Source organism: Hippocampus guttulatus, chromosome 21 (genome assembly GCF_054856545.1).
Source record: "Hippocampus guttulatus isolate MCC_2025c chromosome 21, RoL_Hgut_1.0, whole genome shotgun sequence".
Lineage (NCBI taxonomy): Eukaryota > Metazoa > Chordata > Actinopteri > Syngnathiformes > Syngnathidae > Hippocampus > Hippocampus guttulatus.
Genome location: NC_141281.1, coordinates 8432832 through 8453510, shown reverse-complemented (window position 1 = coordinate 8453510; position 20679 = coordinate 8432832). Strand labels below are relative to the sequence as shown.

Sequence of the window (20679 nt, the reverse complement as noted above, 5' to 3'; positions counted from 1 at the left end):
CTTAACCAGGGGGCGGTGGGGGGCTTCTCAAAGGTGCTTCTCATTTGTTTGGAACAATGGCAGCGAGCGGCGCCGGCGGCATAATCAGGCGGCTTACGGGCCACGCTTGATGCCCGCCATACGTTTTGATTTTTGCAGCCTGGAGGCTTAAGTTCAGCAAAGCACAAAGAGCCAAACTTATCGAGCACATGAGCTTCGCTTTTGGGGATTTGCTCAAGACACGCCGACGTATTCAAGGTGGATTCAGCCGCTGTCAGAGCTCGAAACCCGAATTTGAAACCTTAATGCGACTTGAAACCCCACTCATTTGAAATCATAACCCGAGTTAGACCTGGCTTGAAACCCTAAACCAGGCTCCAAACCATACTTTCAAAAACACAGGCAAGCTTGAAGCCCTTAATTTTGAAACCCTAACCCAGTCTGAAAATTTGAAATCCACCTCCCTAAAAAAAATAAAAAATAAAAAAATTCAGCCGCTAAACCCGGCTTGAAAGCACAAGTTAAATACTGGAACCTGATTTGAAACCTTACCCTTGCCTAAAACTCCAAACTAGACTTAAAATCTGAATTTGAAACACGAAACCTGGCTCAAAACACTCATTTGAACGCCTTACCCAGAGCTCGAAAGCCCAAATTTGAAACCCGAACCCAGACTGGAAACTTCGGCTAATTTGTGCGGCCCAATCAAACTGAAACAAATTGGACCCCACCTCCCCCCTGTTCTCGAAACCCTAATTTTCAGAATTTACAACAGCTCCGCGCTCTCACCTGCTCGGAAGTAGCCTCGCCGCCTGCTCTCGCCATCTGCCTGCCGCTCCCGCTTCTCCATAACGCAATTTATGTCAAATCAATAATGGATCGATTCATTTTCATTGTGCATAATGCGTCTCCCGATAGAATCGGGCCAACAAGAGCTTAATTGCTGCAATAAACGCCGTCGATGAAGCGCCGCCGTTTTTCTGCGGCACATTAGGGAAGGAGAGGGCGGAGGCGCGAAGGGGAGCGGGGAGGAAGGAAGAAAGTCTCCAGTCTTTAGGACTTTGTGGGGTCAAGGTTCGGATGCAGCGTCTGTTTCTCAGGCGAGTTGTGCTGACCTGGGTCCTTTGCCGCAACCGATGCGCTCGCCCTTGAAGTAGACGGCGACGGTGTAGGTGCGCGCGTGCGATGGCCCCACCGTCTGCAGCGTCCTGAAAAACACAAAGACAAAACACGGTCAGATGACAAAAGAAACGCTCATTTTAAAACTCATCAGCGGTATTAAGGCCCAATTCAAAACCTTAACCACAGATTTTGTTTGAAACTCGAAACTTGGTTTGAGATTTTAGTGCATGAAGGTGGGCTTCATGCACTAAAATCTGGCTCCAATCCTAATTTGAAACCAACACTTGAAACCCTAATTTGCAACGCAAACTCTGACTTGAAACCCTAATCCTTGACTCAAAGCCAAACCAACACATAAAACGCAAATTTGAAGCGAAAGCCTCGTCTTGAAAGATAATTTAGAACCACAAGTCTTATTTGAAACCCTATTCATATCTTGAAATCTCAATTTGATACCTTAATTTGAATCCGTACCCTTCTTTTAAACCCTGATGCCGATTTGAAACAAACATTTCATTTCAAACCGAAACCCCAATTTGAGACCCTAAAACCTAACTTGAAACTATTTTGAAACCTAAGCCTCACGCTGGCTTGAAGCCCTAACCCTTGTTTCAAATCACAACTTGGACTCGCATGTTTGACAGTCGCCATGGCAACAAATAAACTTGGAAGGTAGCAGTCCTGATTCAATCTCAAGTACGGCGGCGCAAAGGACATCCGGTGAACTAAACGAAAGCGAGGGATGATGGCGCCAACCTAAAAAGAAAAACAAGGAGTTGTCAGCCGCACTTCTTGCGCGGGGGAGCGGCGCGTGAACAAAACCGATGTTTGAAATGTTGCCATTTGCATAAACAGGCGCCACGCGCCCGCCGGAATTGTTCACGCGCAATTGACTGATTGGATCCATTTTTAATGCAACCTGGTCACTTTTGACGACTCGTCAATAATTCACCTCCCGCTGCAAACGAGACGCACCGAGAAGTCACCGAGACGGGCGTGCGACGGTGTCGCTGGTGAGCACAGCGCCAAGCACAAAGAAATCAGAAATAAGCAAGGCCGACACCTGCTCCAAAAAAAAAAAAAAAAAAAAAAAAGATGAAAAGGCTTTCCAACTCGAACATTTGTTTCAAAACAGAACCCTGGCTTGAAACCATATTTTAAACCCCGACCCTAATTGGAAACCCGAATCGAAAACCCCATTTCTCTACCATAACCCTTGTTTGAAACCCTAACACCGTCTTGAAAGCAAAGATTGAACTACTTTGAAAATCTAACGCTTGTTTCAAAACCTAATTTAAAACCAGAACCCTGCCTTGAAACCAAACGTTGAGATTGTAACCCTAGTTTAACACCCTAACCCTTGTTTAAAGCCTTAATCACGGGTCAAACCCAAAGTTGAAACGCTAACCCTTGTTGCATTGCAATTCAAATTTGAAAAGCTAATTCTACTTCCAAAACTTAACCCCAGGCTTGAAACCCTAACTTTGAGGCCCAAACCCGAGTTTAAAACCGAACTCTTTTGAAACCCCAACCAAGGCTGGAAACCCTCACGTGAAACTGTAAACTCTGACTAGGAGCCCCAAACCTAATTTGAAATCCTAACTGCTGTTTCTATCCCTAACCCTGACTTGAAACCCTAATTTGAAACCGTATTTTAAGTTCCTACCTGAGGCTTGAGCCTTGCAGCTTTGGGGTTTTTTTTGGGTTTGTTTGTTTTTTTTTTTTCATAGCTGATCAGAGAGTAAACAGCGATTGTCCGTCGCCATGGCAACATGTACGGCCTGATGGCGGCACTCGGAAAGCGTCGCTTTTCTCAATCAACACTTTTGCCATGACATTTCTGTTAAAGTGTGAGAGCCTCCCGGGGGTGCGAGGGGGCATTTATTTATCACAACCAACGGGGACTTCTGCCACACCGAGGTCCTCTTAACACCGTCTTCGTAAGCAGTGACGAAGACGAGGAGGACGCGAGTGATTCCGCTCTTCGTTTATGAAGCTCCAATGTGATCCTAACGCAACGCGTGGATGATGTCATAATATCGAGTGTGTCTCAGTGCTTTTGAACTGACATCTTGCGGTGCAAAATCCTTACTTGTAGAGCGGAATGTCGGGTTCCTTGCCCTCCGTCCTCAGTGTCAGGCAACACTGCTGCAGCTGAGACTTGGGGTCGTTCCAGTCCTGGTTGAGAATAAACTCCTGCAACAAGGCCGAAAAAGGGGGGGGTGGGGAAGCGGCATCACAAACAGGCTCCTTTTTCGAGACGAAAACAAATCATAAACTCCCCGCTTTGCTCCGGCTTTTATTTCATTTGTGCCCCCTTCCGTGAACTCCCCCCCCCCCCCCCCCCACCTCACATCGAGCACTCTCCATCCGGTCTCGGTCGCGCGGACAAATCACAGGCTACTTAAGAAAAAAAGCCAATCCGGGTCCAGAAATAAAAAAAGCGGCCTGGAGTCTCCCAGGTGTGCCGCCCTGATACATTTCCCTTATCCAGGGGGGACTTCTAAAAGCTCTTCCATTAACAGGGAAGCAGGCTCGTCATAAAAAAAGAGCGACTTTGAATCCAGAACTGTCCGCTCCTATTAATTTTCTACAAAGAGTGCTTCTGCTGCCTGCTCTCTCGCTTTATTGCCCCCAACCTCTCAGAGTCTGCCTGCGCCGCACTTTGTTTCCCTTTTTCTCCTTCCCACTTCCTCATCTCTTGGGGCGCCGGCGGTAGCGGCAGTAGCCCGCGCCTAGCAATGTAGCTGTTCCGCGCGCGGTTCACTCGCGCTCCGCGCGTAATCACAGAGTGCGGGGAAAACGAAGAAGTCATTACAAGGGAGGGCCCTTCATTGCGTCTCTGTTTCCGCCCAAATTGGATGAAACGCGAAGGCGCCGCGCAACTTTTTCTCTTGGAAGTGGAAATGAGGCGACCGCGATGCAGAGGCCGGGCCCGTCCAGAGTCGGCGATTCTCCCAGGAGAGGCTTGCCGAGACGGCAATTAGGCCGGCACATCAGACCGCGGCAGAGGCTTCACAAGAAGACGCCGCCGCCGATTCAGCGCGCGGCGCTTTGTCCCCGAGTCGCGTGCGAGGCATCGTGCGGCTGCCTCTGCGGCTGTCCAACGCCGATGCCGTTAGCCCGCGTTTCTGCTTTGAAAGGCGTGTTGAATTCGTCTTTACCGTTTGCGGGTTAAATGCTGAAAATGCTCACGTGGTGAAATCACGGGACAAATGTTTGGTTTAGGAAAGTAGTACATTACAACCAAAATAATAATGGAGGACCACCGTGCTAGTGTTAATTTTTGACTTTCTGTATATTTACTACACAGGAAAGCTTGATGCATCAAACTATGAATTTTGGGGGTTGGTTTGGGGTTTTTTTTGTTTTTTTTTACCCGTAGCCCCTTTCAGGAACTCACATAAGCGGGAGACAGGCACATTTCCATACTGCCGTTGTGTCTTGACACATTCTTATAATTCGATGCGCAGTGACATCAACAACCAGGGAAAACGACAATAGAAAGGTTTTTCCTTTTTAGTTTAAAAGGACTTACCAAAACTAGAATCCCAATTCTTCTTCTACTTTATCTTGGCAGTTGGCAAATACGTTTGGTGCATTACCCCCCACTTTCTTTCCACTGCTGGTAATGCACAAAAAAACGATTTTGCCAACCACCAAAACAAAATGAACATGTTGAGGAAAATTAGGATTCAGGATGCCAGTCGGAGCTCTAATTTTATTATATACTTTTCTAGTCACGCTGCCCATCCTGCGTCAGAACCTCCCACATAGTACAAGGGGAAAAAAACGCAGCTTGCCTTCCGCCACGCGTGGAAGCGGTCTTCTGAATCAATGGCAAAATCGGCGACTAACAAGCCAATCGCATCTTCCCGACACCGTCGCGATCCCCATTGAGGATGACGAAAATAACGATCTCAGCGCCACACGGAGCCTTTGCGTCAATGCTCGCGCCATTAGGCCGGCGCCATTAGGCCCCCCCCCCCCCCGCCCCCAACCTCGCCCAATTGGTCTCTCTCAGCGGCTCATTGATCAGGCGCTGGCGGTGGAAAGCTATCAATAGGCGCTCACCTTCAGTCGAGGGAAGAAGCAGACGTTCATGAAGGTGTGCACGAATTCCAGGTCCTTGTCAATGTAGAGCGCCGCGATGAAAGCTGCAAGACAGCAAAGGAATTTTCTTTTTTTAAATTTTAACATGGATTTTCCTGGAAATTCCACCGAATTTTTGCCGTGAAACCTGTGACGTCACCACAACTGCTCCAATCAGCAATTGTGGTCCATTGCGGAAACGGTTGAAGAACTGTCCGTATGTTCAATCATTTTACATCATACGAACGTGAACGGGTGAATTTGTGAATGGCAAAAATCGGTGGATCAAGTGGAACTAGTCTGCTCAGCACTTGTGCTGCCATTTTAATGCGCCCAGAGAAGTCAAAAGTGAAAAGGAGCTCAGTCGAAGGGTGCGGCCTATTTGAAATGGAAGAAGCATCTGGCCATTAGCCGCCCCGGAAAGGAATGATGGGTAATATTTGAGGCGGGGCCGCCGTAGCCGCGGGGCGCCGCCGTTCATATGCGGAAAAAGAGGCGCGCTCCTTTTTTTTCGCCCTTGATGACCCTCGCCTCCTTCCCGCGCTGCCAATTATGACGGCGGCCCGACGGCGCGATCTGAAAGGCAAGCGATTGGAGGAGTTTTGTTTTTATCTTTCCCCTGCATCACTGATGGCTGACTTTCTCTCTCGCCGCACTCGCCGAGGAGAGAGATTGATTCTCAGCATGCTTGCAAGCACTTGATAATGACCATTGGGGCTCTCCACTACACTACCGATTCTAGAAATAAAAATTAAAAAAATTATGTATCTATTCACAGTGGAGGCCTGAGTAACTATATGAAAGCAATTTTTTTTTCCAAAAAGGTATCAATAGTAACAGTAATAATTCAGTAAAAATAATCTGATCTGAGATTCATATACAGTAGTTCCTTTCACAAGGACCCAAGAACACTTAAGTATAGGGATGACATGGCATGATGAAGCGGTCCAAAAGTGGGGGAAGCATTAAGTTGTTTTGGACAGGGAATAAAATAAGAGCGCCTCATCAAATTAACACAAGAAAGACAAAGTATTTTTAGACAACCATATCATTTGTGCGATTGCTCTTTCCATGCAGTCATTTGTCCAATTGTAACTGGGAAGCGGCACGACTAATGACCGTTGTTGACATGACGTAAGTCCCACACGCGAGCTGTTAAAAATGAAGATTTAACGACGCGTCTCGTCGGCAGCCTAAATTGGGCACTTGTTTGTCCGTGAATCACTCGCCCCATCTTGTTTATTGTGCCAGCCAAATCGTTTTGAGTCACACTCCAGCGACGGCGGACTGGAAAGGAAAATATTGAGCAATAACGAGCTATTTAATTAAAAGCTATTGAATGCAGACGCGTTGAAGCCTTCCAGAAATGATGGAGAAAAGTTGTCACTTGGAAATCCTTTTTTTTCTCTTCTTTTTCCTTAATTGCTTCCAAATGTGTCGAGCTGTGCTTATTTGAACATATCGCTTTTGGTACTCAATCAGCTAATCAATAGGTTATTGAAGAGAGTGACAATTTCTGGGACATATTGCAACCGCTATCAACAACTACACGAGCACGCCATCTATTAGCCGCAACATTTTAGCTTTAATTTTCACGGCAACCACAGCGGCCTTCCAAGATGGCTTCTCTTTATTCAAGCGTGATAAAACCGCAACTACTGATGCTACTCGCTAGCCCGTCTATGACGTTTTGCATGTTGTGTTAGCATCAACCTAGCGGAGAGTCGAAAGGCAAAGTTGTGCAGTTCTTTTCCAATTCATACAGAATTTGTTTGATTAGCTTGACCGTAAATTCCAATTTTTGCCAAATCCAGTGCTTACATTAGCAGCTGTGAGATATTTGTTTGTATTTCCATCTTTAGGGTTGTTCAATGTTGTCTCTCTCATGTTTACGTTCAGACTGCAAAACCGCCTTCGATCGTGTGCGTGTGTTTGCACGTACACTCCAGCAAGTCAGCAAGGGTCTTGGTCCGGAGCGCCACGGGCCGCTTGGTTTTGTCGTTGGTGATGGCGAAGTCCTGCATGCCCAGCTCCACCGCCACTTTGGCCTGCGTGCGGTTGTTGACCAGCGAGCTGCGCAGAAGCTACCACAAAACACAAACGCACAGTTGTAACACATGCGGTTGACTGCGAAACTAAACACAGTGGTATCCTGACGTGAAAGGGACACGACGTACAATTTTCCCTTGGCGTTGCAAGCCACAATTTCATGATGTATATCGCCATCGTTCATTAAACAGCATAAACAGCCAAACACAAAATGAAACACTCAAAACGAGCATGGAGGACACTGAACTAATCACGACTGGAACCTTCTTAAAGGAAATTATGAGTTGGCAGTGGTTCCTCGACATGCAAATGGTAATTCGTCTTCGACTCTTCTATCCAATTCACATCAACTGTACGCTTGAATCTATTCAGATACAGTTTGCCAATGACATCCGCATATGTGTCGTGTTTATGATTTAGATACAGTTGTCACATCCACTGCGGCTGCTCTTTCTGCTCAGACTCATCGCCTGATGAGCGAAGCGGGAACATAAATATCTCAAGATTCTTTGATCAGTTTCAATCTTGAGCGTTGCTCCTGTCCAATTTGCCGTAGTGTAAAATGTCAAGGCAATTACGACTGAGCGACTCCACTTCCAGCAGACGCCGCGCAGGCGTGGGGCCAAGAAAGAAATAAATGCCGCTGTTTTATTTACGTGGAATAACTTAGACTGTTGGAATCATGCATAAACCTAATACAACCATCTACCGGCGGTATGTTGAGCATGTAGGAAGGTGCTGTTGCTTCTTCTGATTGCCGAGCCTGAGTGGAGATTATATTTCAATACGTTAAATAGGTGTTGGAGTGCAGCTATGTGGCATCACAATCCCATCCTGTTTCCACAGATCATCCTTAAGCTTAATTCTCCACCTGTGGCAAATTGAGGTGACTGGATGCTACGTCATCTTCCTTATGCCTACACATAATTAAATGTTTGAGCTGGAAAACAAAATCCGCCTATCACTCATAGCAGACAATGTGTCGCTCTAAAGCAGCCACACCAACCCAAAGCCCTGGTCCGTATGCAGATTTTTTTTTCTTAAATGTCCCTCTTGCTCTTCCATCTCTCTCTGGTTGATGTGCGTGCACTCATGAACAACAACGAGGCGCTCTAAAGTGGCCACATCAGCCTGAAGCCTCAGTTCGCATGCTGGCTGTTAAATTTTAAATGAATTTCCTCCCCCTCTCCTCGCTCGTCTGTCTTTCTCTGGGTGATTTGCGCACACTCACGGCCAACAACGAGGCACTCTATGGTAGCCACATCAGTTGGACTTGGAGGTGTCGGCATAGCTGAATGTACATTACAACTTCTTGAATGGGGTAATTTCTAAGCATGTGTTTACCAACTTGGCCTGAATTCTGCGAAATTTTCTGCCGATTTGGCCCACAAAAGCAGATCGAAGCGTAACCGCCTGTCAGTTTTTGGTACCAACCGGCTTCTGGATTGCAAAACGTGCGCAACGGAACAGACGAATAACGCTCCACGTGAAATAATTCATCACGGACAGAAATGGTAATTCCCCAGTAAATGTTTCGGGGAGATTGCGCGTCGCTCTGGTAAATATTGCATGCTTGACTCGCGGCAGAGCGGACGGCGTCGTGTTCCGCCGGCTGAGGTACAACATCCACGTCCCCAAAAGGAAAAAAACACAAACATGTTAAATATAGCTGCAAGATGAATACACAGAGGGAGGCGGTGGGGGAGCAAACAGAATGCAAAATGATGTGAAGCTCTCTCGCTATGACTCGCGCGCACGCTCACACGCACACGTACACTCACACGCACACTAGTTGAATAGGCGCTTTTATTGAAATGCATTTCAGATGTAGCTTATCTCGATTGGGGTGGCTTGGCTGCGGCTATCGGGCCTCTTAATGCAGCCTTTCAACAAGGCTGACGTCACGCCTTTTTCCATCTTCCAACAGGGCTCTTGCTGGCTGCTTTCAGCACACTTCAAACGCCGCAGCCTGCAGCTGATAGTCGTCGTCGTCGTGAGAGCAAAAAGAGAAACGCTGATGCTCGCCAGAAAAAGGAGGAGGGGGGGAAAAAAAGAAATCATAAAAATGGCCTCGCGCGCCTTTCAAAAGGTGCGATCGCTCGCTTTTGTGCCAGGCAAAGTCGAGGCGGTTCGCTTTCTCTCGTAGTCACTTGACAGCCTCGGCAGGCAAAAAGTGCCGACAAAGACGCGCGACTGCAAACCTCGGGAGGCTTCTGTCCCCGCGACAATTAACGAGGCACGCCAAGGTAAACACCGCATGCCGGCGAGGAAGAATGCTTACCTGACTGACAATTTTGGACTGAAAAGACTGACAAGGAGTCGAGAAGAGAGGAAAGACCACAAAAAGCTGCGATGTAAAAAAAAGCATGTTTGTGTCTGAGGCAAAGGTGTCACAAAAGCGCAAGTGACACCTGATTTCAAAGCGAATAAGCCCCCCTCCCTGTTGTTGCAAATGTCTGACGGAAAAGTTCAACGCATCCGTCATTTCAACCAAAAAGTCAGCGGCTGACGGCTGCAGAGAAATTTGTCGCACGCGTGCAGGAACAAATGTTTTCACGCGCGGGACTACACGAAGGGCGTGCGTGCGTGCGCGTGTCCCTTTCACACTGCCGGGGATGCGATGTAATCAGACATCGCATCGACAGACCGACTTTTGGATCTCAGGCGCGTATCTAGTGAGCAAACATATGGCAAAACCCACAGTGTTTCTCATCATCTCCCTTAAAGGGCAGCCACTTGGAGCTTTGGCTCCATTGCGGCTTATTGACCCTCGGCAGTCAATAAATAGGCACAAAACCTTTCAAAAACGCTTCCTTCCGATAAACGTGCGGAGTCACGCTGAGTGTCGCTGACTCAACCAGAATACCCTGAATGAAAAAATGCGCTTAGGATTGCTTTGTGTGAGTCTACGAGGCCTGGCCGATCCCTTTTGGAAGCGACCGTGCTGCAAAAAAGCCAGACAAAAAAGTAATAATCTAAACACCCAACGGGTGCCGCTCTCTTACTGTCAGGTGTCCCTCGTGGTGGTCGGGGAAGTGGATGAAGAGATACTCGGTGGCCACCAGCTGCATGATGGAATCCCCCAGGAACTCCATCCTTTGGTTGTGGCCCCTGGAACAAGAGACGGGAGACGGCACATGGCTTCAATGTCCAATAGTCATAAACAACCAAATGCAACTAATCGGGTGGCCTTGTGGGGAAACCGCGACTACTCGCAGACTTCTTGTGTGGGGTTGGAAAAAACTTCTTCTGACTTTGGATTCAAGTCACAGAGGAATCGGGGGGGGGGGGGGGGGGGGGGAGAAAAAAAAAAGTCAATGAAACCAGCAGGCGCGCGAGAAGAAACCTTCTGCTTTTTCACAATTCCGGAAAGGAAGACGTCTGGCAGTGCGCTTCACAAGCAGGCAGGATGGACGTGCAGCTTGCTGCTCCCGCTGCTATACTGACCCCCCCCCCCCCGCACCCCCCATTAAACACAATGATGCAGATGTAAGGTAGCTTGCAGACAGCAGCACAGCAGCCGTCCATCCGCCCATGTGAGTTGGAAGTTGAGAGAACAGGATGCGGAGGAGGAAGAGGAGGCTGACATCAGAGAGAGAGAAAAACGTGTCGGAGGTTGTAGTTGGCTTTCTTGTACCTCCGACTTTATATCCAATGTGAGCTACTTCAACCATTGACAACCACTGCGTCGAGACAGATCATGACGGACGCCGCAATGATTATCCAATTCTGATCAACAATAATGTATCTAAAGTCCTAACCTATACCGTCAGCAAAACAACGATTTCATTTACGAAAGGCACTTTTCAACAGGTGGGCATGGAAAAGGGTCTCCGCCCAGCTCATCTGTGAAATTTGAGCGCGAACCTAACTGCAATGACAAACGGATGCCAGTAGATGGCAGCACTGCATCGCTTTGGATGACAGATCAGCGCAACGGATGAGGATTAGCTGGCGAATCTGACTTGCCACTTCGATTATGAGAGCGAGAAACGCCGACATGCAGCAAGTTTAGGCAGCTGGCATCCGAACTGTGTGCATGGAGGGTGTCAACGGAGTATGGTTGTACAAAGTTATGTGTCACAATTGTGAGAAAAGATGACGCCGATCATGTAGTGAATGGCCAAGGCCGCATGAAAAACAGCCAGCGATGTTCAAATGGAGTCACGCAGTGAGTCAGTGTTGCTCACGGCCGTTTCTTAGTTGCAGATATGTCAATAAATTATTTGGCCGTCAAAGGTCCTTTCTCAATCTTGTTTTACAATTGGAGGTGTCACAAAAGGAAAAAAAAGGAAAAAAAACGTGAGAGTCAAAGTCAGTGTGCTTGACGTGTTCTTGGTTTGCTCACTCCACTGTAAATGTTTTTTCCTCTGTTTACCTCAGAAGAGGACGTGTAGCACTCACTGACCTCCACATTTTTTTTGAATTGCACAGATTTTTTTTTATTGAATTTGACAACAAATAGTTGGGTTCCCGTTTACTTGCCACATCTTTCATGAAGTCTGATAAAGTCCATTATTATTTTTAAAAAACAATAGATTTTTCCTCAGGGCCACATACATTTTTTTAATTAAAAAACAGCTCCAAATGATTTCTTTTGTATCATATCAAAGTCCCCCGCTGAGTCACTCCTCGCACTGGGGGTGTGCTCAAGATGCGGGCTTCCTATTTGCAACGTCTGAGGAAATTCGATCATGACTTTTTTAATTTCAATCAACAGATATGTTTTACATTTAACTGTCATTCCGTCACAGTGACATTTCTTCTTCGGGGAGGGGTGCAAAAATCACACACGCATCAAGGTGTATGTAGAGTTATGGGGGGTGGGGGTGGTGATTTTTTTTCCGCACAATAGGAAAACAAAATTTGGGGAGTTGTACAACGAAGTGGTTTGGGTAACACTGCTTCAGAGGATGGAACTTTGTCACATCCATGCTAAAATGACTAATAGTCGAGTGGAGAGGAAGGCGTGGTGGTTTTCTCAAAGCGGCGGCACATTTCCTAAGCAACAAGAAGAAGTGTAGGCGAACAAGTAGAGGAGGGGGGCGGTGGGGAGGAGGGTGTTGTGACGATGCCTTGGAAGCGAGGAAAAAGGGAGGTCAGAGAGGAAGGCTTTGCTGCGTGAACACTCATCCTTTGTTCACTGGCACAATGCGGCAGCGAGCTGGAGGGGAGAGACGGGGACCAAAGTGCGGCAAACAGGAGAAGAAGATGACAAAGAAGAAGGAGAAGAGAGAAGGACAAGAAGAAGAAAAAGAAGAAGACGGAGGGCTGTCTAGCAAACTATCTGGTATATGAACAAACTAATTATCGTACAAACTAACTAGCATACAAACAACCAAATTGGCACACTGGAATGGTTTTTTTTACGGTCGACCCAGGCAAAGTATTATTCGTGAAATCTTCACCCAAAAAAAAAGTAACAACATGACAAAATAAACAAATCGGGAGGCTAATTAGCTAACAACCAATGCAAACATACCCCTTGTCACTTTGTGCTACAATGCAAATAATTAGCACCACAGCAGAGTTTGCCTCAATCCTATTTTAACGTTTAAATCCACAGGATACAGAAGAACATTTTCCGAAAACTAGGTTGGTTGCAAAGTTGTCAACACTGACTGTGCTTTGGTGACCTCGCTCCTCTCTGTTCGTGAGCTCGCGACGCTGGATCAGGATTGAATTGGATTGGATTGAATTCTGTCATAAATGATTCCGCTCAAACGTTAAAATATATCATTCCAAAGGCATTTTGGGGTCCGCATGAAAGTTAGGCCTTTGGAAAAAAGTTCTCCCATGCCCCGGATCCCATCACGATCAATCCCGCGTTCTAAGTACGCCACCACTGTGTGGAGACCAACGGCGCGAGAGATGGTGAAATTGGTGCAACGCTGCCGAGCTAAGAAGTCGAGGGGCCGCCTCTCCACGGGGTCACCTCCCACACTCGCCATTTTTTTTTAGGTCACTTTGTCCTCTGCGCCAGGCGAGCGGTTCAGAGGTCAGACGGCGTCCTGTCTCCTCATCTGCTGCCTACCTGATTGTCTGACCTTTCTCTATCTTATCTCACCTTCTACCTCTTCTTCTTCATCTTCTGCTCGGCTTTCACTGCAGCTCGACCCACTTTACGGTAACCTTTGCTCTTTGGGGAGGTTTGCAGGCTTCGAGAAAATGTCCTCTATTTAGGTCGAGCTACCTTGGGCCAGTGTAGTGCTAATGAACATCAAGAAAACACAGTGAGCCACTGCCTATGTGTGGTTTACAATTCACAGACTCACCCTATTTTTCTGTTGGCTTTGAAAAAAAAAATCAAATAAATATCACGCAAAGCCAATGAGAACAGCTGAACTTGATTTTTAAAGACGGTGGCAGAAGTGTGCTGAATTCCATTTAACGCGAGTTTGAATGTGCAATGGTCAAATGTGAAATGTCATATCGCAGTTATAAGAGGGTGTGCACACTTGCGCAACGACTGTCTCTCAGTTGTTTGGATTTACTTGCCCTCTTGAAACGATTTTGCTTGTTTTGCAGGTTAGCTTGATGGTGGAAAGGGTCTTTTTTTTTTAATCTCACAAAAAAATGGCATTTGGGGGTGTGTAGACTTTTTATCTCCCCTGGATGAGATTTTTTTTTTTAAACAGACAGACTTGTTATTTTTGTGGACGCTCATGCTAATTAAAAACAACATTCAAAGCGAGGAGCAGAGATAAATCAAACTCAACAAAGGACACATTTGATTATCATTTGGTTTTTCTCTCAATGAAAACCAATCCAATTTTTGTGAAAGGCAAATCTGAGATTTAATTTTAAGGATGCATCACCAAGTCAAATCATGAGCTAGGCAACACAGATTAATCGCGTAAATAAGAAACAATATGTTCTTGCGGAAAGTAAATCCCGCTGGAGGTGTGTTGCATGTCTCGTCGCGGTCGCGAGTTAAAGAAAAGCAAGCAATTACACCGGCGAGCGGCCATCTGCCAATAAGATTTCAGGTGTGCTGCTAACGCTAATTTGCTTTAGCTGTCAAAGTCGGGACGGCGCGGCGAATTAAGCATCCGTCGCGACACAAACAAGCGTGAACTGTCTCGTTATCAGCGTTTCAACGCAATCCACTCGTGGTAACAAGCTGGCGCACAATGAAGCTTGTTGATCGAGGAGTGGGGAGGGGTGAGTGGGGGGGTGGGAGGTGCCGAAATCAGCGCAGCCTCGCCGAGAAACATTAATTAACAGTGAATAATCATAGACAATCATTGGCAAACACAACGTACAAGTGCATTTTGCTTACTGTCGCAACACAACAAAGGCACTTTCACCGAGCGAACGATGACAATGCTCGATAAACATTGTGTTTAAAAATATGCTCTTGGAAATTGGTGCGCGTTGCACTGGACTCGGCCTTATCGTGGTTGGGCACGAGACTGGCTCATTGGCACCCGCTTTGCCTTTGAATAGCTCGACGGTGTACTTTGACGGCTTTGCGATTGCACTTACAGTGTGAGGTGGTTGAAGCCCACCGTCCGCAGCGTGAAGGCTCGGGCCAGGAGGCGCACGTGCGTGAACAGCACGCCGATGGACTCCTCGAAGTTGGTCAGCTTCTGCAGGACGGGCGACGTCTCGATGAGCTGCCGGTCCGTCAGAGGCTCCTGGACCTGGTTTGCGTTATGTCCACACACAAAGTACACCGAGTCAAATGTCACAAGTAGAATGACAGTCAAGTCCGTGGCGAGAACAAAAGACTACTGGAGGAATGGGTAAAAATCCATCCATCCATTTTCTTATCCTGACAAGGGTCACACGGGGCGTGGAGCCTATCCCAGCTGTCTTCGGGCTAGTAGGTCGGGGACACCCTGAACCGGTTGCCAGCCGATCGCAGGGCACACATAGACGAACAAGCATCCACAATCACACTCACACCAAGGCGAAATTTGGAGCGTTCCCTGAACCTGCCGTGCGTGTTTTTGGAATGTGGGAGGAAACCGGAGTACCCGGAGAAAATCCACGCAGGCACGGAAAGAACATGCAAACTCCACACAGGAAGGCCGGAGTCGGAATTGAACCCCACACCTTTGCATTGCGAGGCTGACGCGCTAACCAGTCGACCACCGGGTGAAAATCCCCAGAAACAAATACAAGAGACTGGTTTGTGGTTACCGAAGAAGGTTTTGGTCAGCAAGGGCGGGGCAATGGACACAACAACGGCTGTATCAACAACCGCATTCATATTTGTCATATCAATAACGCCGATACTGTTAATTCACCAGATTTATGTCTAGTCACAAGCAGCGAGGCCAACTGGGAGACTCCTCCAAGCGCGAACACACAGAGAAGAAGTGACTTCCTCGGTGCAGTAATTCCCTCCGCGAGTGTCCTTAAATCAAACATGCGCCGCTAAGAGTGTGTGTGGGTTTTTTTGTGGGGTGTTTTTTTTTTTACCCTCCGCTTCAAAACAAACTCAAAAGATCGGCAGCAGATGGAATCTGGTAGTCATTAAGCGCAAAGTCAAACAGTTCCCTTTTCCCTTTCGCCGGAGCGGGCGACTCAAAACACTCCATTAATACTGGCGCTGCTCTCCGTTACACTTTAGCGAGGAGATCCGAGCCTTGATCAGGCTTTAAAGCATGCTGGGGTTGGCCACTGCAGATTGTTCTAGAACGTCAGCCCGAGGGCCCGCCGAGTCCGGCAAAGACGGGGGGCGGGGGGGGGGCAAGCTGCTTTGGCTCGCGGCGGTGCTCATTAGAAAAAGAAGTCATATGCTAAGAAAATATGTATATGCGTGTTTGTTTAATCAAGTTCCCGTCCTTATGGGCCCCTTAATGAGGCTACGAGAGACATCTAATTGGTCTCAGCGTGCTACAACCGCGAGCTTGACCGAGACATCCTTTTGGGAGAAAATAAGGCACATTCCGGTGACCTTGTTGGCTCGCTTCATTAGCCGTTAGCGGTAAAGCGGCGCAGCAATCAACAAGAAAACATCGCCCGGCGCCTCCCTCATCCTCGGGCTTTGTCTTTTGCGTTACCAGGTGGAAATTGCAAATAAACGACTCGACGCCTCCTTGCCATGAGAGCGGGAGGTGTATTTTTAAACGGCGTATTTTTTAATTGGAATCCTGACGGTAATGATGTCACGACTCCATCTTCCGACATGTCAGAAGAAACATTTCATTCCCGTCACTTTTTTTCCCCCACCCTTGCGGTAATTAACGGAAGGCGTTTAAATGTCACGCATCACAACTAACGACATCTGAAGAGTTCAGCGCTCACGGGCGCGAGCTATCCTTCGGGGTAATGGTCAGCGACGAGGCTTCAAACGCGGTGGGTGAGGAAGGGATCGGAGGGGTGGGGGAGGGGTGAACGGCAGTTATGGGGGGAAAAAATGTTTAAAAAGACACTTTTCAAACAGCTTCAAAGCCTCACTTTCAACTCAGGCCGGAATCCAGGCAGAACAGGATCCACAGTCCAAAAAGCCGGCGAAAGCAAAGGAGACGTTTTGCAAAAAAAATAAAAAAAGTCAAAAGTAACATTTGTGGCCCAGGTTGGGTCCTGGGCGGCTAAAATGTTCCTGTTTTGACAGTCGGCAACAGTTCCACTGAAAGGGTTGACCGTAAAATCCCGTGTATGATTGACATTAAATCGGAGATGAAATGACCGAAATTGAAGCGAGAAGCATCACATTGAGAATTGGAAAACTTTTACAAACCCGGGATTTTAGAGGAAAATGAAACCCGTCGCTGTCTCGCTCGGAGACAAAATAGCGTCGGAACTTCGTGAAAAGCGGTACAGTTGCCAGCTCACATTCACGGTCGAAAAGGTCCAACTCTGCTTCGGCGCCGACGAAAGCAAAAGGAGACATTTTGAAAAGCTGGCGCAGGTAAGCGGCGCAGCGGTTAATTATCCCGCCGCGCTTGCAGGCGATGATGTGAACGAAGGCGTCGAGCATGCCGCGTCCCGCCGCGCTTGCGAGGGCACGTCGCTATACTAAGCTAACGTATGCGTGTACGCCAAAGATGGGCACGGGCGTAATTAAATACCGCGGCGAGCCGCCATGGCTGCGCACTCAAAGCTCATTAAGGTGAGGCCTCGCTCGCCTCTCTCGACTTTCTTCCTGACGGGAGGCGCATCGCGCTCACAACAGCTGCGGACGGGTTCAACCCGCAAACACGGAGAGGCCTTCATTAATTATTCAATAAATCGTCAATTCATTTCACAACACGACAAGCCGGGAGAGTCCATTTTTTTTCTGGAATTGAACCCGGTACCTCTGCACTGTGAGGTCAACACGCTAACCACTGGCCCAGCGGTCCACTTGCGGGAGTCTCAACTGCTTAATTTGATCCGAAGGAACAAAATGCAACAAGCGCACCACACACTGCAAGCTGAAGAGGAAGCAGACGCCAACAAAGTCAATCTCGTAAAAATACTCGACAAAACGTGGATGCAGATTCGGCTGGTTCTTTTTGAACGATTTGCAAACTGATGTTCGGTGAGTACTTGATGTTTTAATGTTTTAATTCACTCCTCTGAGAGCAGTATTCTCTGGTGTGCACCGAAACAGCAAACAGAGGAAGAAGACACGAACCGAGGAAGACACTAAACCAAACAAGACGGGGAAAACGAAGCACACATGAACCAAAGAAGACGCTACCTGAAAATGACGCCGGGGGGGGGAAGAAAAACGAAAAAGAAGATGCACTCCGTAAAAAAAAGTCGCAAGCGGAAGATGTAAAGAGGAAATATTTCGCACTTTCTGCAGACAGAAAATGAATTGAAGAGAATTAAACTGCTTGCAACGCCCTCATAGAAAGTGCAGTAAATAAAAGCCGCGGCAATAAAACTGAACCGGCGAGGGAATACAGCTTTTCCTTATCGGAAGGTCGCGATGGCGTCATCCTATCAAAGGTTTCGCCATAATTTATCAGCCGTTGTTCCACAGATGGCAGAGGACCGACCACCCGGAGGAAACCTCCGCCCTGCACGTTCGTCGCGGTAATGAGGCTTTGCGCTCGCAGGCTGAAAACAGCCGCCGAGGCACCAGTCGCACCACTGGGGGGAGGAAGGGGGGGTTCCACCCTGACCACACGGCCCGCAACTCGGTAGCAAAACTGTTTGCATCCAGCGAGAAAAAAGAAAAACAAGTGGCGTGTTTGGGGACGAAAACAAACAAGAGCGCCCGTTATTTTGGGCCAAACGCGGATATGCAAAAAAATGCAACGCGTGGAGCCCATACGCGGGGAGATGAAGGGGAAGAACATGCCGCGGCAAAACGAGCCTCGGCACAGACACAAAGAAACGCTCGCTCCTCCGCAGCACATCAGAGAGGAGGAAGCCCGGCGATCCCTGTGGGGTCCGGGTGATCCGGGACTGTAATCCTGTTACGGCATCTTTGATCTGCTCTCCCCAATCCTAATTTCAAAACAAACACCCTTGACATGTGCAGTGTTTCAGATGCAAAAGGCTAGGGCGAATGGGACCGATGACATGGGTGAAAAATTTGCAAAGGGTACGAGATGTCAGCCGGGGGTCGGCAAAACCTCAGAGCCTGTTTATTATATATATATTTTTTGGAAATCATATAACGTCGATTGAAGGAACGACAATCAATCAAAGGGCACTGGTACCTGTAGCGGGTGTGACGGGTAGTGGAGCCAAACGTCCTGCAGGTCCTGCAATCAAAAGGAGAGGAAGCTGTATAAAAAGGAAGGTCACAAGTGTTGATACGTCAAATTAGAGAAAGGTGGCGCCACGGCCTAAAGGATTGCATGGTCAAAAGAATTCGGAACTCAACCGATAAATTATCATAGGTCAGGTTCCCTGACAATCTCAGTGAGTCGTCAGTGACGCGAAACAAATCGAGAGTCAAATCCTGTCAGATTTTGCCTGTCCATTTATCGTTCTGAAATGTTTCACGTCATCGTGGAGTCCCGACGCCTTGGAAAAAAGGCGCCGTAAACTTTTCCAGACTCATCGATTGCAATCATTTTGGTTCTCATTTGTTCAGTAATTTCTTTCAATTGGGACATTTTTTTCCCTCCAGTTTGTCTGACAGGCATTATTAAGGTGATTTCTGGATTTGAAAAAAAGAAATTCAGGCAGTAATCAGGCCAGGGTGTGTAACGGAACCGAATTCAAAAACTGTAGTTAATTATAGTTACCTCCTGATTTAACAAGGGTGGGAGATAATTACTTCTTCACATGGTGCCAGGAGAGGGCTTGACTTTTTTTTCCCCCCTTCTCTCTTAATAAAGTCATCATCAATTAGAAATGTCATTTTGTGTTGCCTTGGTTGTGGCATATTACAATTGGCTTGCTGATACGAAATATTTAAATGTATAAACATCCGAAGCAATCAGGGAAAGCCCCCCATGAAAAAGGACTCCGTTGATGTTCCGAGGGTTCCAAATGTATTAAAAAAAAAAAAAAAAATGAAGGTGAGCATCAGTGGATTGCTGAGTCCAGCACGTGCTTGCGCTGGTGCCATCATCCTCAGCAATGGATGGGCGGGGATGATTAGGAGTGAAATGACAAGAAAGCATTCAGCATCTCATTTTCAAGCCCGGTTGGGTGGGTGGGGGTGGGGGGACACCTAAAATAGACCACCCGCTGGGGGATCTAGATGGGAGCGCTGGTGGGGGGTGAGGGAGGGGGGTCTTGGGTTGTTGCCCATGACAACGCGAGGTGAGATTTTCAAATGTTGCTGGTCTTTCTTTCTGTTTTTTTTTTCCCCTCATGAAAGTGTGGTGACTTTGCTTTCACTCATTGGTCCCATTCATCCCAAACCAACTCAATGGGGGTTCGAGTTCACCAGTAGTCTTGGTTTTTGCCATTTTTGTCAAGCTAGTCACTGCTTAACTCATTCAATCCCAAGGACGTTTTTAAACGTCTTTTCAGACTTGTTCCAGAATTGGCTGGTACTGAATGAGTTCACTTTGAAAAAATAAAAAATACAAACATTAGGAGTTCTAAAACGCTTGACCGATAGTATACAGTATGTGTGAGCTATGTGAAGAACAACATTTTTGTTTAGTGTCTATCAATCAACTTATGTCTATTGCTTTTAATAGGATACACATTCCCCAATGCTGTGAAAAACCGATTCCATCACAACGGAGTATTATTATCTTTTTAAAGGCGCATCGGCATCATACTGTATCTTAGCCGCTTCGAAATGGGAGCCACTCAACTTAGCATTAGCACTTAGCGACAAGAGCCCTGGAATGAGACTGCGTAGGTGTGCCTAATGAAGTGGTTGCGCCGACCCCAACAGCTAATGTTTCAATTACAGCCGTTCGCCAAGACGAGGCAAACAATGACTAAGCCGGTGCAGAGTGGGGATTTAAAAATAACGTTTTCTGTTCTTGTATTTTCTCCCCCCCCCCCCCGAGACTGCTGCAATTACCGGGTGCACAAATCATCTGCGGCAACGCTACAAAAAAAATAAAAAAA

The 20679-nt window shown here is 47.3% G+C and overlaps 1 protein-coding gene across 2 annotated transcripts in view; it reads right to left on the bottom strand.

Annotated features, from left to right (window-relative positions):
* The window catches only part of drosha (drosha ribonuclease III), a 68202-nt gene that overhangs the window by 4968 nt on the left and 42555 nt on the right, over window positions 1-20679 (bottom strand). Inside the window, exons 24-30 of one of the 2 annotated variants that reach the window (XM_086101566.1) lie at window positions 18855-18899; window positions 14731-14888; window positions 10248-10353; window positions 7136-7277; window positions 5176-5258; window positions 3194-3297; window positions 1095-1187 (exon numbers count right to left, since the gene is read on the bottom strand). In XM_086101566.1, coding sequence (XP_085957692.1) covers window positions 1095-1187; window positions 3194-3297; window positions 5176-5258; window positions 7136-7277; window positions 10248-10353; window positions 14731-14888; window positions 18855-18899 — 731 coding nt within the window. Of the gene's footprint in view, window positions 1-1094; window positions 1188-3193; window positions 3298-5175; window positions 5259-7135; window positions 9257-10247; window positions 10354-14730; window positions 14889-18854; window positions 18900-20679 lie in introns of those variants that run through there. The other variant, XM_086101567.1, reaches the window with a different exon arrangement.